Raw genomic sequence first — 17933 nt, forward strand, 5'->3', positions numbered from 1 at the left:
TCATCAGCAGAGGTTTCACCAAATTGAAACATAAGCATTGCTTGTGATCAAATGTTACATAGAAGAACAAAATCAACAAAGAACAGTGCTCATAACTCATTTATAATACATCTTTCATTTATTCAGCAAACATCTTCACTATGTTTTGCCTCGGTATCGATATACTGAAATTTTTCCAGGATATCTAGGCCTACTATTCTATACTATCCAACCTCCGTTTTCACGTAATTACTAATTACATGTCCCTATGGAAACCTTGCGGTTCCACAGGCTCGAAAGGTAATCGCCAACGCTCTCATCTTAGCTTCTGGTTTGGATCTATCTTCTTCTCTTGAGTCTCCCAAGCTTGAAGGGAGTTTTATGACAAAGAACAACCATAAATTAATGAATACTGTGTTGTGTATGAGATCTTGAGTCCTTCATGCCTATTGTTGTTTCCTGAAGAAAGGTTTCTGACAAACTAAAAGTTTCTCGTTGCTGCTACTATCCGCGTCCATCATGCGAGCATCCCATTTCAGCTGCGTCGTTATCAATCTCGCTGTTTCGATAAGAGGAGCTGTATCATGAAGTATCACCCATCCCTGAAATCAAAATTCATCCCGAACAAATGATTAGAGTTTAGGACAAGCGGGAATCTAAGTTCATTGTTGTTTGGTTAAGTTAAACAGATTTGCGTCATTGATGTCACACCTCAGGTCGTAGTATGCGATCTATCTCCAAGAATATATTATGCAGGGAACACCGATGCTGCTGATGAGCCTCAAGTGACAGCAACCCATCAGCGTGCACCATGTCGTACGTTCTTGGATATGATGGAAATGCCTCACACCTATTCAAAATATAAATTTCAGTTTTGATTCATGGTAATTGTAAGACTCATCCAAGAGTTTTAATCAACTCGGAAAAACTTCATACGATGAATGGTTGATTAATTTTTAGATAATTCTGAAATTCTGAATTAAAAACTTCATCGATGGGAGAGAGAGGAGATATATACATACCAATCATGCTGAACACCAATAAATCCTCTATCAAGAATGAGAGGAAGGTAATTGGGACCACTTGTTGGCACAACATTCATGACCCAGACAGATTTCCCAGCACCCAACAAAGCTGCATTAAATCCACCAAACCGAGCATTCATGTCGAGCACATTTCGAAGAAAGTTGAATGGTGTGGCAGGATCCTCATCTCCGGGTCGCTTTGGATGATCGGAGAATATCAGCGGTGAGAGTAGAGACCAATAATTCTGAACTACAGAGTTCCTGTTCAAAGCATCATCAGCAAAATCATCTGGTTGAAGACCTGTCGGAGTAATAAAAGTTATGTCTCTGAATACTAAAACAGACAGATATAGTCGACATGTAAAAAATTGGATAGCATGACTTACCATATATGTCGAGCTCGGTTGAGTTTAGATTAGCTCGTGCAGGCCAAGGAGTTCGATCTTCAATAGGAATCCATCGCCGGCTTCGGGTGCCCGCTATGCAGGGATTATGTGGCTGGTAATAGGGAGATTCAGTATCACGGTTCTTACCACAGATTTCGGGCCCGGATTTCCTATAAAATGAATACAGTTAATAACATGATAAATCACAATTGTGCAAATCAATCGAGAGTAAAGAAGATATACCGAGCACTGTAACATTTCTTTTTACTAGTCTTTCTCCACACAACTGTTTCATCCTGCTGCGACAACATATCCCAGCAGAGATTCTCAGTAAAATCACTGATAATGGTCCATTTCTTTTGCTCGTCCTTGTTGCGTCGAGACCGGTGGGTGTTTGTAATTGAAGTCCAAACAAAGTAGCCTCCGGGCCTCAGGAGTCTATCAACTTCGATTAAGAAAATTCCATCTGAATGAATACAATTTACAGGAATTCAGGACTTTAAATCTCTTATAAATCAGAATGTTGTTGAAGAACGTAAGACCTCAAACAAGAGAATGACAATCATAAACCACAAACCATTTTTCTCCCAATCAATGCCACACTTTGCACAATGCAGCATATCAAATGACAAGTATGGATATGGCAACTGCTTTGATGCAAAGGAGCCGATCATTGCAGGCATTCCTCTCTCGAGAGTAAGCTGCACTTGACTGCCAGAGGCTTCGTAGTTAGCAATACACATGGTTAGTAACTGTCTTGAGAAAAGGTGTGCGCCGAAGCTACCAAAACCGCATCCTATATCCAGAACAGTTCTGATCTGCAGCATGAAACTTGAAATTAAGTCTCGAATCAATCGAATAAGTGATAATAATCGAGAATACACTCACCCCAGCTTCATTGAAATTAGATTCATTCCTCAATCCAATCATCTCGGCAATCTGATGTGAATAGTCTTCCACACCATCGACCATAATGGAGTCAGACCGGAATGATATTTGCTCTTCTTCCACCATCATCCTACAACCGAAGACAGTATGCAATATGTTTTCCGAACAAAAGACAACCAAGTCATTTTTATATAAAAAAAAAAAGGCATGCATTCTACCTCTTGGTCAAGCTCCCAGATGAGAATTCCTGCCCGGTGATCTTCACATTCTCCTTCCAAATGAAGTCCCTCCCAGTCGGCCACCTCAAAGGGATCCTATAGTTCTTCGGTGGCAGAATTAAACAACCATGATCCTTCTCCCGAACACACTTACGTTCATATTCAATCGGATCACCAAGGTCTGCGGAATCCAAATTTTCTGACACATTGTAATAACAAGGCACATAATTTTCATACTCCGGTGGGCAGAACTCGAGTTCTTTCAACCGGGAAACACCAAGGGAGACCTCGCTGATCTCCGAGAGTTCCGCAATAAGCTGCTGCTGTAGCCTCCGGTACCCATGAAATACGTTTTCTTGAGACGAGCTGGAGATAGAGATTGCCCACGAGAGAGAGCCATAAAGGGCGAGAACAATAGCAAAAGTGAGACCAAGCTTAAAGAGCAAAAGAATTAGAGCCTGTCGGCTTCTTGAAGCTACGGCAGAGCTCGAAATGTCATGCCCAAAGCCATTCTCAGAGTGGTCTTTAGCTTGATATTGATAGTTATCACCTAATGAATCTCGACTGCCGTTGATGCGTACACCACCGGAGAACCCCCGATACAAAGGCCTTGACATTGCCTACCTCACCTGCTCCAATGCTGAGAAATTCAGTCAACCAGTGCAGTTGCCAAAGGATATAAAGATCTATAAAATGTTTACAATGCCTTTTGACTAAATGAAGAACATGAGATGGATTAGTAAATGGATGCAAACATTTTAATAATTTATTCCTTTTTTAATCTTCATTTTTTTTCTGAATCCAAACACGGAATTAGGTAAAACACAGATGGAATAGAAAAATAGGTTTCCATGGTCATTAAGAATTCAAGAAAGGGCCCCCAAACCTGATGATCTCTGATACAAATGATAAGAGATCAGAGAAAGGGCACAACCTTTTTCCCTTCCAAGTGGAGAACAACAAAGAATGGTGCAAAGGTTTGAAGAATGGTGAAAAGGTTTGATGATGATAAGGAAATGTGGCAAAATGACTTTCTATATATCAAATCATCAAGAAAAAAAGGATGAAAAAAAGGAAAACCTTTGACAAAAGGGGGCAAACTTTGGCTCAGTTCCACCTCAATGAAGCATAGAAACTCAAATCTTGCTACATCCCCCATGTGCTTGAAGCCATTGAAGACATCAAGAAACAAAACCTACAAGCTTGTTAACATGTAACAAAGATCAGGAAAAGAAGTGGAACCCTTTGCACAATTGATACCATTTCAATGAACAAATCCATCTCAATATTCAACTTATACTCAATAAAATCATCTTCCAACCCAATGTGAAATCTAGAAATTTTAGACAACCACATGGACACCATAAAAATGGAATAAAAAAGGAGATGAGAATTCTCCCAAAATAAAAAACTGAATCTCTCTGGCTCACAGCTCCACTGGAAGTACACAGAGCCAATAAATCAAACAAACCAACAACAAGCCAAACAAATAAAGATACAAAATTTAAGACAAAAAACTGAATCTTTAGATAGAAATAATTCAAAACTACCTTAAAAATCCCAACTTTTCCTCACCACAAGCCTATCCCCATCTCTTCCTCTCTTCTTGCAATGCCATTGTCCTAAAAATCTCTCCTTTTTCCTCTCAAATCACTCCTGCTTCTCCTTCTTCCTGGTTTATCAAATGCCAAACCTCTCTAGATGAGAACAATCTCTCTCTCTCTCTCTCTCTCTCTCTCTCTCCACCCAATTGGATTTGGAACTTTAAAGAAGCATGTATACATTTATCAAATACTTGGAAAAGCTACTGAAAAAGAAGACAGTCAAAAACACTTTTTTACATCATAAAAGCTTGAGCTTTTGAGTAACATTATTATTATTTTACTCTTTAATATTTATATTTTTATATATTTATATATATAGAGATATTGTTTTGTTTTAATATGATATAAGCCATATAAATTACATAATAATAATAATAATAATAATACATATAAATATTTAGATTTTGCAAGCTCTTTTACAAGGACTACCACAAACTTGGTCCTCCATCAATCAAGGAAAGAAACATCGGAACAAACGGAGAAGGAATACAAGTATTCATTTCACATCTATATACCTTTTTTTTTTCTTTTTGATTTTTATACAATTATATGAAATATTGTACTATACTTTCTTTTTAAAGTAGTCTTTTATATGAAATATGAAAACTCTTGTAAGGATAAGTAATAAAAGTAGTATCTCATTATGAGCATTTAGATCTCTATTAATTAACTTTGTACACATGTAATATAGTTGTTATTAATTTATGTTGACATGCAAAAAATAATTTAAGTAGATTTTTAAAAATAAAAATTTTGTTTTTAATACATATGAATAAAATCACCAAAATATTAAAAAACAATATAAATAGTACAGTGAATTGAAAAGATGTTAGTTAAAAAGAGAGATATTAAGAGTTAAAAAACACCCAAAAATAATAATTAGCAGTCATCATCCATCCATGGTCATTTTGTTGATCTTAAATATCAGGCATCTTCAATTAGATACACGGTCAAAAACTTAGTAAGGTTTAATTTGTTTATATAATTTAAAAAAAAATAGAAATGTAATAAAAACACATTGGCCTAAGATCTAGGCAGGAAATGGAAAGGAATGGCAATCAAGAATGATGCATTAAAGGCAAAAGCAAGCAAGTTAGATAGGTCATGCATGCATCAAGGCATTGAACTATTCAAGAGAAACACAAGTCATGCAATGCTAGTGATGAATGTTGTTGAAATTTTAGTGTCATGTTTTTGGACCCACATTTTGAACACATTAATGAAACCCATTTTGGTTGGCACTTATACATGGCCATGTGTCATGTTAGTGGGTCCAATTTATTGATCACCTTCACACCTTATTTGGTTAACACCAGCCCTGAATTTTGGCCCCCTTTTTTTTTAAATTAAAAAAAAAAAATTGTGAGGACGCTGACACAAATCAGAGTTATTCTCGTAACAATTCCTGACATTCATCTCAATTGCCTTATTATTTATTTATTTTTCAATTTGCTTAATTTCAAATACAAAATTTACAATTGAAATAATAATAATAATATATATATATATATATATAGGAGTGATCAGGGATCAATCTTAATTATTTTATTTTAATTTATTTGGAATTTTAATTGGAGAATTTAAAAAGAGGACGTGTTGGACCAGGTTAAAGCGTGTCGGTTGTGTCGGTGGACCACCACACCACAAATGGATGACGTGTCCCACTCACATGCTTGCGTGTGCGAACGCGTTAAAGAGCCAAGAATCAGACGGCTGAGATTTGCTTAATCGTCTAGAACCCCGAATCTCATCCATCCGATGGATCAGATGGATTTGTTGGGAAAACGCGGCTTCCCCACTTACGAGAAAGTGGACTTCCCACTGATTACCAATCGGAAGTTGGTGTAATCTGGGTTGCGAACAGTGTGGGGTCCACCAAATGAAGGGCCAGGATTGTAAGATGAGGTGGGCCCTATGAACCCAGATGATGACAAATGACACAGTTCTTTACTCACGAGTTCGTCATAGAATGTGTGCGCAGGAAGTGGACTTACATCCGGAATTCCGGATACTTACAGAAAACAATGGGGAGTTTTTTAAAAGAAAAAATAAAAAAAAATAATAATAATGAATTAAAGTTTTTTTTTTCTAATTTAATTTTCATATGAGGATCAAATGTAAATTAATAATACCACAAAATTATTTATTTAAAAATATTGAACAAATAATTTAAATTTTACGGTTTAAAAATTTAATTAAAAATAAATAATTTTTTTTTAAAAAAAAATAGATAATAATAATCTCACATAATTCTGATTTCTTATCTTATCAGTTTAAGTTTTCAGGTTAAATTGAAACCAAGATAACATATTTGAGTTATTTTAAATGATGAAATAATTTAACTTTAATTGAATATTTCAAATAAAGAAAAAGCTAACAAACAAAAGTGTCATGGTTTGTTGATGTCTTCATGATGAAAGAGGAAGGTTCTCTGTTCATGATGTATTCACACAAAAGAATTAGTAGCCAAATAAAAAGGGTTTATTAATTATTAGTAGACAAAGGCATGAAAATGGGACCTTACCCCATGTCTACAATCTAAATGCTTGGTCTTAATTCTTGGTCCCCCTTAACATGATAACACTATTAAATATATTCCACCGACACATCAAATGCTATGCAAAAAAAATATTTCTATTTATTAAATTCAATTCATTTATTAAATAAAATAAGAAACATGGCTAAGATATATTAATACACTACTTGGAAATTGGAGAATAATTCAGTTGAACCAGAGTTGCAACTAAAAATAATGCATGTATGTAGAAGAAACTTACTTAACATGGTTTGATTTAGAGGGTGAAATCAAATTAAAAAGATAATTTCTAACAAAAACAAAGAAAGGTAGCATCAATCAAGGAGAAAAAAGGGAGCATGATAAGAACCACTTTAGAGTGTGTCAACACCATTACAGGCTGTTTTAGTTTGGCATGATGGAGTCATTAGTCAATGTCAACATTGAGGTCAATGATTTGGTTCTTGGAAAATGATTAACATCTAGCCTATTTGGTTTTGTCCAACCCTAATTTTTTAAAGACAAATCACAAATGTGTGCTTGTGTGTGTGTGTGTGAAATTACTCATTTAGTAGTACACTAATACTTGCCAAGCATGCTTACCTTCAAAGCTATGATATATTTGTTTAATACTTTACATGTCCTTCAAAAATAATTCAATGATAAACCTACTTAATATGTTTTTTGAGGGACATCGTTTTAAAATCTAGGGCAGTTTGGTAGTAACAGTTAGATCATAATTTAATGATTTTTATTCATACTTAATTACTGTGCTTCAACACTATTAAATATTTTTAACAAATACATAAATAAACGGTGGCGGTCAGATACAAATCTAAAAACTACCGTGAGACGTATCTAAAAATCATGTCTTCTTTAGAGAAATATACAAGAAAATATGAATTGTATAAGAATGTATTAGTAATTATCCATTTTTTAAGCGTATACAAACAAATTTTTCCTAAATGGTCAATTTTTCTGAACATGAGAAAGAGAGATGCTCAAGTTGTGACACTCTCATGCATGCAAAATGTTTTTTATGAGAAAATGACCAAATAGTTAAATATTTAATCATCCCACTAAGGACTGTCTCCAAAATGTAAGTTGAACAAAGTGATATCACTATCATTAATCTAATTTTAAATCTTATCATTAATGAAACAGATTGACATATACTTCAACTAATTTAATAGCATCCACTTGACATTAATTTTTAAATAGTACAAGATCAAATGCCAACCTTAAATGTCTATTAAAATATTAAAAATCACAATAAACTAATTTTGACTGTCAAGTAAATCTCATCTTTCTAGTAACAGAGAAATTGAAAACTTTCACACAAAGTACAATGACATTAATGGAGAGAGTAAAAACAATCCTAACTAAAGCTTGGACAAATAGTTCATTAAATGAGGAATGGGCTTGAAACAAAACACCATGAATTCAAAATTGGAACTTAGTAAACAAGATGAAACAAACAGGTTCAAAGAATTGATTTGAATTGTCCCATGGCAGATGAGATATTTATTTAAGTAAATGGCCTACCATAAGGAAAGCATGGGAGTCAGTGTTGCAGCAAAAACATGAGGTATCTAAAAATACAATAAAACACATTTGTTATCATTTCAATCAATAAAGGTATCATCAATCTGATCTCACAAGCATGAAGGTTTCAGTTTTAACAGGTATTTAAGTATTTAATCATTAAAAACAAATCTTTAACCCAAAAAATGCTGTCCAAACCAAGCGAAATTATAACATTAGCAGAAAAATAAGGTTTGGGATGCACCAGGAAGGAGATTGAAACTGGTTGTGGAATTTCCAAGATTGCAGAGATTTCTTCACAGCAGATGCATCAAAATGTAGTACAGCCAATGTGAGGTAATCTGGAGAAAAAAATATTGTTATCAAAAGAAACTAGAAAAACACAGCTGGGAAAAAAATATATAAAAAATCAGTCTTAAGACTTGAAACCCATGCTATAAACTATTTTACAAGTACAGTGGGATCTGTTCTCAGCCAACAAAAGAAATATTGAAATTGCAAGTAATAATAGAATACCATCAGGGAATATTCACTGTATGTAAGTAAAGCACAAATAAAAGGAGTGTCAGTAAAAAATCAGATGCAGATCTAGTTGTGACTTGGCAAAAAATGAGAAAAAGAAGATGTGCATAAGGAAGTGTACTGTAAACGGAAATAATGCAGACTTATGGTTGGCCTTAAAACAAAGTAAATGCCTTTCTATATAAGAAGTGTCAATTCCTGCTCAATATAGTGCCACATTAAACACAAAGTTATAAAAGTATCTGAAAACAAAGAAAGAACTTTTCCCAAAAGGCCAAAAGCTGTCAATTCCAATTCTATGTGGTGCCATGATCACAAATGGTAAAGTGTATGGTTGATGAAGGATGACAAAATGTATTTAACTATGCCACACAGAGAGAGAGAGAGAGTACAAAATCATAAACGAAGCATGGGATATAACAAAACAAACAATTCAAAGCTGACTAATCATTCAATTAAGCAAAAAGCTTATATTAAACTATCTTGAATTTATATGCCGACATGTGCTACTGGTAATTAGTGCACAAAGCCAACTCATCAGTTAGTATCTTGGATTTTAATTATAATATTACTAATAATAAATCAATACTTATTGCTAAACTGCAAACTGTGGACAGAATAGGCATATACATTAAGTTGTTATTTTCAACAGTAAAAGAGAATATGGCACAGTAGGTGTTAATTCCTAAAAGATGATGAATATATCAGGCAATTCTATCATGAAAGGTGAGAAAAAAGGAGTTAGGTGCTTACATCAACTAAACAATTTGGAAAAGAGTATATGCTATAAATAAAGCCTAGGCTTTTTCCCTCATTGCTGCAAATAGTGTCCACTGGGCATTATTTGAAGAAGCCTTCATGAAGCCATAATGAAGGTCCTGAATCCTAATAGAAGGCATAAACAGTATCTTCTTAACTTTGCATCTCAAGTAAGCTAAGTTATTTAGCCAATCAATTTATCAACCTACTACACAGCTTCATTAGTCTAGCATGCTTTGTTGCATTTGTGAACTCACATGGTAGCAGCAAAGGAGCAAATACACTCATAATTCAGTTAAACAAAAACCAGCTTCAGTGGTTCTGCTCTTAAGAATGTAGCTGTTAGAACCTATTTTTTAAGATTTCAATAACTATCCTTAAGAACTAGTTCAAATTAATCTCTTTACAGAAAGAGCACATCCCTTATTAAAATCAAACTCCCAGTTTGCTAGAAGAATCATTCACATCAGACGTCCCAGAAAACTTAAGTCAATAAATAAAAAGTGACCAAAAATCAAGCCAAAATACTTGTTCAAGAAAGGAATTTCATTACAATTTATTCCGGGAAGAGAAGCCCCACTTGTAGAGATGAGTTGAAGCATGTCTTTGCCAGAAACAATCCTGCCTACACAATTTTACATGCCAAAAAAAAAAAAGGGAAAAAAAGAAAGAAAGAATAATGTCGAACAAGTATGTGTAATAATACAGTGAGATTCAATGAGTTCCCCAATTAACCATATCTGAATCCCAGCAAGGCTGTCAGCTACTTTTCACAAGAGTTGGCCTTCATGAAGCTTATTGTTTGAGTAGCATACACATTAAACATGAAAAATCAGTTTAAAAATCACTTTTCAAAAGCATGTACTTCAGATGCTTGATGTTAGATAACTACACGTATGTCAAACATGACCAATACTGAACCTGAGAAAGAAAAGAACAAATCACAACTTGAGATTATTCTAAAAAACAAAGACCTCATGAATGCAACTTGAAGATTGATTGGATGTTATACAAGAAGCAATGGCATCAAAGGCTAACCATCGTCTTTCTGTTTCCTTTCAGTAACAAATAATTCAGCAAGTCTAGTACTAGTCCACTATGTTTTATAATAAAGTTAGTTGAAGATACCTACACATGTTGATGAACTAATGCAGCATTCAGTTAGTTTTTTATGCTTTCTAGAAGAATTAGTTCTCTCCCCCCCTACTCAAACGCAAGACATCTTGTCTTCTTTCATGTTGTCTCAGGCTGTCCAATTGGTATAATCTCAGTTCTAAGATACTGAAAAATCAATCTTCAAATTTGACATGATCCCTTCATGATACCGGTATTTGGAGTGGTCAATCTTGCAGCCTTTATTCTCCCTAAAAGACTATCTCCGAGACTCCCCAGTCCATCTCTCCCAACTAGTTTTGTGCCAAAGTTGCGATATAACAAACTTAATCTTCTCTCATCCCCATCAATATCATGCAACTCCATCACATGCCTCTTGGAGATCAATGCGTACAGATAAAGCAAACCAGAACCTGTCTTCCTCTCACCAATCCCCACGCGAAGCAAGGAAATAGAATCAGAACCACTTGAGCAAGGATCATAAAGAACTGAAAAACTCCCAAAAGACAGATCAGGATTGTGATACAGATCATCCAAGTCCAGTTGCTCCTCTCTACAATCCACTCTATCTGTTGTTGATAGAATGGAACTTCTCTTAGCTGCTCTTGATATATTAGCGGCCTCCCTAAACCCACTAAGCAGAGCTCCATGCATTGTCGCCGGGTATTTCCTATTAGTAGCCTCCCCGGCAAAGAAGACCCTATCCCCCACAGGCTCCGCCAGAACATCATAATCATCACCTGAAGAACCAATGGCAACATACGAGTATGACCCATAAGTGAACTTATCTGACCCCCACCGGGTGCAAACCACCTGAATTGGAGCAGGGACTTCAATCCCTTTCGGAGTGAAAATGCCTCTAAGAACTCCTAGGACTCTTTCAACCGCCTCAACAGGCGATGAATTCTCAAACTTTATTGCAGACTCCCCTGCAACAAGAGCAACAAGCAATGGTCCACCAGATACTGAAGTATAGCTATAAAACAGGAAGAACTCCCCTCGCTGCCTTGGGTCCTCTGTCAAATGCCCAAATGTATCAATCCCTCCACCCCAAAAATCATGAGGAAACAGCATCGCCACCTTATTCAGCAATCCAAACCCCAATCTCTTAATGGCATCTTGCTTTGGAGGAGGGAGTTCAGGATCGAACACAATGGAGCCTTTCTTGAGTACACCAAGAGGTACAGTGCAGAGAGCCATATCGGCATGAAAAGCCTGGTCATTGGTATAAACTAGCACACCATCACAACCATAGTGAATCCTACTCACTGTCTGATTATAAAAGATCGGAATATCCTCCGCCAGAGCTCGAACAAAGCGACAATTGCCACCGGGAATGAAGCAATGGTCACCTCCCATCTCGTAGGGATCATCCTGATCCCAGTAAGCCATTGACAAGTCTGAGAGCAATGCCGCATTGGCATACTCCAAGTTTGCAAGATGCCAATTGAGAAGCATTCGCTCCTCCGGCGTCTCAGCGACTCCATGGGCCTTGCGGAAGGCTTCAAGAGCAGTACCAAGCGAGACATCTACGGACTGGAATTCCTCTAGGATGGATTCACGGAGCTTGCAGGCCTTATCGAGGAGTTGGTTGAAGGCTGTCTCCACGCGGGAGTCGGTGGCGGTGTCGACCGGGCGGCCGTCGGGGAGGTAAAGTGGGCAGACGTCCCGCACCTTGTGCAATGGGAACCCTAGCTGCCGCGCGAGCACGCCGAGAGGGTTGCCATTAATGCCTGTAAGCACGCTACCGCCGAGATCGGCGGCAGCAACGATGGACCCATCGTCGCTGCACATCTTGCGGGTGTGAACGCGGCCACCAGGGCGGGATCGGGCTTCTAGGATGGCGACCTTGAAGCCGAAGGTGATGAGCTGGCGGGCGGCAGCGAGGCCAGCGATTCCAGCGCCGATCACAACGACGTTGGCACGCGGAGGGAACGGAACGGCGGGGAGACGGAAGGCAGGGGCGAGGCCGAAGTTAATGAAGCCGTGGGAGGAGAGGAAGGAAAAGGCGGAGGAGACTAGGTTTTTGTGCTCGGATCGGATGGATTCCATGGCGTGGGACTCGGACAAGCGGGAGGAGACGGTGGAGCGCCACCGGGAGAGGATGTGGTTGCGGACGATGATGTAGTTGGATTGGATGGGGCCGGAGAGAGTGGGCACGACGGAGGAAAGGATCTCATCCTCGGAGAGGGAGTCGGAGGCGAATCCGACGGAAAGCGCCACGAGGGCTTCGACGTCGAGATCGGATAGGGAGCCATCGAAGCCGGCGTTGGATCGCCGGCGGGGAGGTCGTGGCTGGAGCTGGAGAAGCTCATCAATCAGGGCGTCGTTGTAGAGAGGGGCGGTGCCGGAGCGGGAGGTGGATTGGGGGCGGAGGGAGCGGACGGAGAGGGAGGGGACCATCTCCGGGAACTGCTTCCTGCGCCGTCGGCGCTTTCTCGCCGGCGGCGACTCGAGATTCTCTGCGGGAGGGGTAGATTGGGAAGGATCGGAGGGAGGGGTAGAATGGGAAGGATCTGGAGGAGGGGTAGATTGGGAAGCATCCTCAATTTCCATGGTCTTGGCCGCCGATGCCGATGCCGCCGCCGCCGGTGAACCGGAAGGATTTGAGGTTTGGTTTTGGGTTATTCTATCGAAGCGAATTCAAGGAGACGGATCCGATAAGGAGGTTATAGCGGGTCGGATCCTTATTAGATCCGTTTCAAGTTCTCCAATTCGGATCCGATTCAAAAAAATAATAATAATTTCTATATAAAAGCACATTTATAATTCATTTTATTATTTTTTTTAAAATTACATTTTATTAATATTTAATTTTAAAACTCACGTTTTTTAAAATAATTTTCCCTTGTTACTAACTTATTTAATATTAATTAATAAAGGGAAAATTACTGTTCACCCCTCGTAATTTTCAAAACTTCCCAAAAACCCCCTCCAACTTTTTTGCACACGGTACTCAGTTATATTTTACATTCCTTTTAACCCTCACGGTAAGTTGAAGTGGGTCAGCGATATGAAATTCCTTTTTTGCCCTTGCAAAAGTGGGAAAAAAATGGCGCCCAATCATAACTTTTCTTTATCGATAGTTTTTCAATGCCTCACTGCTTTCTTTTCTCAAACAAAGTTTAGAAGGCTCATATCTTGTCTTTCTTCTTGTTCTTGTTCTTGTTCTTCTTCTTCTTCTTCTTCTTCTTCTTTTTTTCTTCTTCTCATTTGGTGTATTCGATTTTAGCTCTTCGATTAAATTATGGAGAGTTTTTTGTGCTATTGCTTAGATACTGACGGGGAGGGACGAGTGCTAATGTTCACGTGACTGACTTAGGAATCGAGTGTTAGGGCTGAAATATGTGAGCGATGGGGTCTCGATATTTCCCGTGTCGAGGGTGAAGTTTATCACACCCGATGGACATAAAAGCAGTATGTCTCATATAAAACGAGGTTGACTTCCAGCAGCATGTGTCACGTGCAGCTCCATCTTCAAATGTTACATTGTTGATCTTGTTGTTGGGGAGCGGATGATGTGGCATCGTATCCTCACGAAAAAGCGAGTTCTTCTCGTTGTAAGTTTCTTCTCGCTTTATGTTTATATAGTTGTAGAAGTTAATTATTGTTTATTATCCCCAGTCATCTGTTTACATTTATCAAGTTTCCATTTAAACACTATTGTCTCCGATTAACTTATTAACTTATTATTTAACTTTTTTTGTTTTTAACGTTTAAGATTTATGTTTATCGTTTAAATATTTTTGTGTCTCTGTTTAAATATTGATCGTGTTCGTTTAAACTAAAGTGTTGGCGAGGGAATTGGAATCTGGCGCTTACGTTCCACATCATGGCGAGCCCCGAGGGTGTGGCATGCCTTCCTTCCTCATCCGATCAAGTCGAAGTGTTGTCGTTGGATATTGGACAATGTTTTGAAGGCGTTGAACATTTCGAGACGCACTTAGGAATTTTTGCAATCAAAAGGAATTTTTGACTTCAAATTCTGAAGAACGAGAAACACGGGTGATTGTGGAAGGAAGCTTCGACTTCAAAAATGGCGTATAAGGAAGCTATATTCCCCATACCGGACAATGACAGGGCCGATGGATGAAAAATCGCGACTGCGTTTGCGACCCTTTGTGACGAGAAGGCAACACTGAGTGTCCTAGAGCGAAAGAGGATCGAGTCGTAGCGTCCCGAGGTCCGCAAGTTGCGTTGTAGCCATTGCCACGTTTCGTGTCACGATCGCAGATCGTGGAATGAATACATGCTCGACTAGGCATTGTGTATATACTTCTTATTATTGTTTAAATATTGAACTTTATATTTAAATATATCTCTTACGTTTTAAATATTTTTATTCTCTGTTTAACTCATTATTTTTTTATCGTTTAAAATAAATTTGTATCCGCTTAAAATGTACTGACGGGATGGTGCTAGCGGTTCCCCCAGCGTGATTAATACACGCTCGGTTCCCCCAGCGTTTCCACTCCGTCGCACATAAAAAAATCGGAACATTACATTACACTCTATAAGAGATTATTAAGTAATAAGGATATTTTTAAACAAAAAAATATTAAGTATATTTTTTTGTTGTAATTACATTGATATTATTAAATAATAAGGATATTTTTAAACAGAAAATATTAAATTTAAACAGAGAAACCTAAACTTAAACAGAGAAAACGAAAGTTAAAAGGGCAAAAAGTTATCATTATACTGATTAAAATGAATGTTGATATTAGCCGATAATGAAAATGAAAATGAAAACGAACCCTACCCGATAATGTACCCTACGGACTACAATATCATCCAACAAGAACGGAACCTCAAAAGCGAAAGCAGAATGAATTTAATTGAATTTAGATACATGTACATTTACATTGACAAAAATTTGTCATGTTCTTCGGAAAAAAATGAATTGAATTTAAAACCGGTTTTACATTTGAAACTATTACACCTATACTAATGACTATGACCCCAGCTTGCGTACACTCCCCTCGGTTCGTTTTTACACGAGTAAAAGCGGAGTTTAAACAATTACATTGATATTTACACAATGAACTATATACTTAAACACTGAAAGTGTATGTTAAACAATGAATCGGATTATTAAAGAAAGAATTGTGTATACAAATATAGAAAGAATGACTAAGAACCCAGCTTGCGAAGACTCCCCTCCGGGTCGTGATGCTGGCGCCTCCCTCCCTAAGTATCGCGGAAACATACCTTAATCGCAAATAAGGGACGTCAGTCTGCGGTACCCGTAGCTTCTCACCGGCGAGTAACTGCTCGATAAACCGCATGACATAGACGCTGCAGTCGACACTTCCTTTTTACGTCGTGGGGCTTCGATTAGTCGTGAACAAGCGGGTACTTTGCGGTCGCCGACTAGCCCTAACTCCATGTCGATACTGAGGTCGAATAGGTTCCATTGTCGAGATATACAAGTTCATATTAGAATGCCGATTATTTACCGAACACTATTACACAAACATAAATTATTAAAGCACTTACCATTTCTAGCGCGTTTTTTTATCGTATTCTTCGCTTTGGCATGAAGAATAATGCCCGTATTCTTGTTTTTCATTGTCAAGGGACGACGACATGGAAGTGGCCACTCATAATTATCGGGAGGATGATCGATGTCCACTTCATGCAAGTTGCTGCGCGGCATCTCCAATCATAGCCATCGTGGATTCGTATGCGTCGTCGCCTCGCTTTTGACATGAACAAGGCCGGTGGCCGTGTGATGGAGGCGCCTCTTATAACGATATGGCACTACGCTCATCGTCTTTTTGCAAGATACATACGAATGCGTCCCATCACATCGCTGCGCGACCGTCTCCTTCCCTCGAGCGGGTCGAATAGATTGGCCCGTGTGGTCGTCGAGAGTCGTTCTTCCACACGACGGTCTTGTGTACTGGAACAAAGACATGTAAACAATGTTGTAAGTATAAAATTAAAGCGTTAAAGTATAAACTTTAAATTCTATATTGAATGTTTTAAACGATAACGGTAATATTTAAAAGGGTATCACTTATAAGTTAAATGTTATTTGTAAATTTTTAAACGTTAACGCTCCCTACTTAAATGGTAACTAAAAGCGAGTGTAAACAATATCATAAAAACTTCAAACTTACTTGTCCATAGGGGCGTTGAGGAAGATCCTTATCAACTCCGCTCAGTACTTATTGAGGCGCGATTAGTAGCGTATTTTTTTCTTCGGAATGAAGACTTTCCGAAGTTCTTCTACTTTTTTATTGGCTTCCTTTAATGGGGGCACGACGGCAGCATCAACGGGAGACACTTCCTTACATGCTTCTTGTTCTTGTGGGATTGTGTCTGCCTTCGATGCGGCACGGTCAGCCGTTGGTTCCACCGTGAATTCCACTTCGTTGAGGATAGACTCAACGACCTTCTCAACCGTGAGTTCCACGGCAGCAGCATCAATGGGAGACACAACGTTGTCTGGTTCTTCTTCATGGATTGTGTCCATCTTTGATGCCGCACTGTCAGGCGCCGGTTCCACCGTATGCATGATGTCGTCAACAACAGAGTCGACGATCTTTTCCACCGCGGCAAACTCAGCGCCATCTTCAATCTCCTCCACCGTGATGGGCATGTCATCAGCGTTAACAACATCGACCGCCGATGGTGCTGCTTGCCGATGAGTCTTTCGCTATTATTTCATCGTCCGACCGCACGGGTGGAGACGGAGGCATTATTGTTTTTCCTCTTTTTGCAAGCTTCTTGAATGAGGGCCGTCTTTGAAGGGCCACCCCGATGATGTCCTCGTCGTCGAACTCCGACGGCGTATCGGTCCCGGGTGCTTCATTTGTTTTGAAGGAAGGCGCGATCGATTGTGGTCGTGACCGCCTTCAATGCCTCCACCCGGCGGCAAGTCGAGGGAACTTCGGTCATCAAAATCGCAAGCCTACATGAGGAGTTGCGGTGACATCCTCGCCTAGTCTGGCGGGGGGCGCCACGTTCGGGGCGGACAGCGGTCGGGGAAGCCACGGTCGGGCGGGGTGGGGAGGGCTTCTCCGGCCTCGGCGAATGCGTTTTGGCACAGGCGAGGGAGAAAGCGGCGTCCGGTAGCGCAAGGAAGAGGTTGCCCTCTCATCTTGCTTTTTGAGCAGCGGTTCGGGAGCAATAACATCCAGACCGACGGTTGGCCGAACAAATACTTCTTCATCGAGCATTCGCAGGAACCATTTCGGGAAACTAGCATGTGTAAAAGCAAACAATCTTAGCGAAATTATTTAGTTTAAACAATTAAAACTATATTTACACATGTAACTCGTATATTTAAAGCGTTATAACCTATTGTGTTAAAGCGATGAAACAAACAAATTAAACATTAAACTAAAAAGTTTAAGCGGTAGTTGAACAAA

The 17933-nt window shown here is 38.8% G+C and overlaps 2 protein-coding genes across 7 annotated transcripts; both read right to left on the minus strand.

The window, feature by feature from the left end:
* Positions 1–64: 64 nt before the first annotated feature.
* Positions 65–4265, minus strand: LOC120249728 (probable pectin methyltransferase QUA2). 6 transcript variants are annotated; one of them, XM_039258344.1, is made up of 10 exons: positions 4047–4265; positions 3577–3691; positions 2497–3125; positions 2279–2408; positions 1968–2208; positions 1634–1856; positions 1391–1560; positions 1002–1305; positions 691–829; positions 65–581 (listed from the first exon to the last, which is right to left on the minus strand). In XM_039258344.1, the coding sequence occupies exons 3-10, from the start codon at positions 3111–3113 to the stop codon at positions 426–428; spliced, it is 1980 nt and encodes a 659-aa protein (XP_039114278.1). In that variant the 5' UTR covers positions 3114–3125; positions 3577–3691; positions 4047–4265; the 3' UTR covers positions 65–425. The 6 variants fall into 6 exon arrangements, with proteins under 6 accessions (XP_039114278.1, XP_039114280.1, XP_039114277.1 ...); XM_039258346.1 differs by having other exon boundaries at positions 2497–3136; XM_039258343.1 differs by having other exon boundaries at positions 3577–3698.
* Positions 4266–10419: 6154 nt separating this feature from the next.
* On the minus strand, positions 10420–13227 carry LOC120249573 (lysine-specific histone demethylase 1 homolog 1-like). Its single transcript, XM_039258126.1, has one exon. It carries the CDS (start codon positions 13108–13110, stop codon positions 10738–10740), a length of 2373 nt encoding a protein of 790 aa, XP_039114060.1. The 5' UTR covers positions 13111–13227; the 3' UTR covers positions 10420–10737.
* Between the last annotated feature and the right edge of the window lie 4706 nt (positions 13228–17933).

The sequence above is a fragment of the Dioscorea cayenensis genome, chromosome 19, assembly GCF_009730915.1.
Source record: "Dioscorea cayenensis subsp. rotundata cultivar TDr96_F1 chromosome 19, TDr96_F1_v2_PseudoChromosome.rev07_lg8_w22 25.fasta, whole genome shotgun sequence".
NCBI lineage: Eukaryota > Viridiplantae > Streptophyta > Magnoliopsida > Dioscoreales > Dioscoreaceae > Dioscorea > Dioscorea cayenensis.

What these genes read in the sequence shown, in the direction of transcription:
- LOC120249728 (XM_039258347.1), bottom strand. Translation starts at nt 3,113, where the DNA reads ATGTCAAGGCCTTTGTATCGGGGGTTCTCCGGTGGTGTACGCATCAAC. An exon ending in TCTGGGAGCTTGACCAAGAG is followed by an intron (nt 2,409 to 2,496) that starts GTAGAATGCATG and finishes CTTCGGTTGTAG; the next exon opens with GATGATGGTGGAAGAAGAGC. An exon ending in ATTGGTGTTCAGCATGATTG is followed by an intron (nt 830 to 1,001) that starts GTATGTATATAT and finishes TATTTTGAATAG; the next exon opens with GTGTGAGGCATTTCCATCAT.
- LOC120249573 (XM_039258126.1), bottom strand. Translation starts at nt 13,110, where the DNA reads ATGGAAATTGAGGATGCTTCCCAATCTACCCCTCCTCCAGATCCTTCC.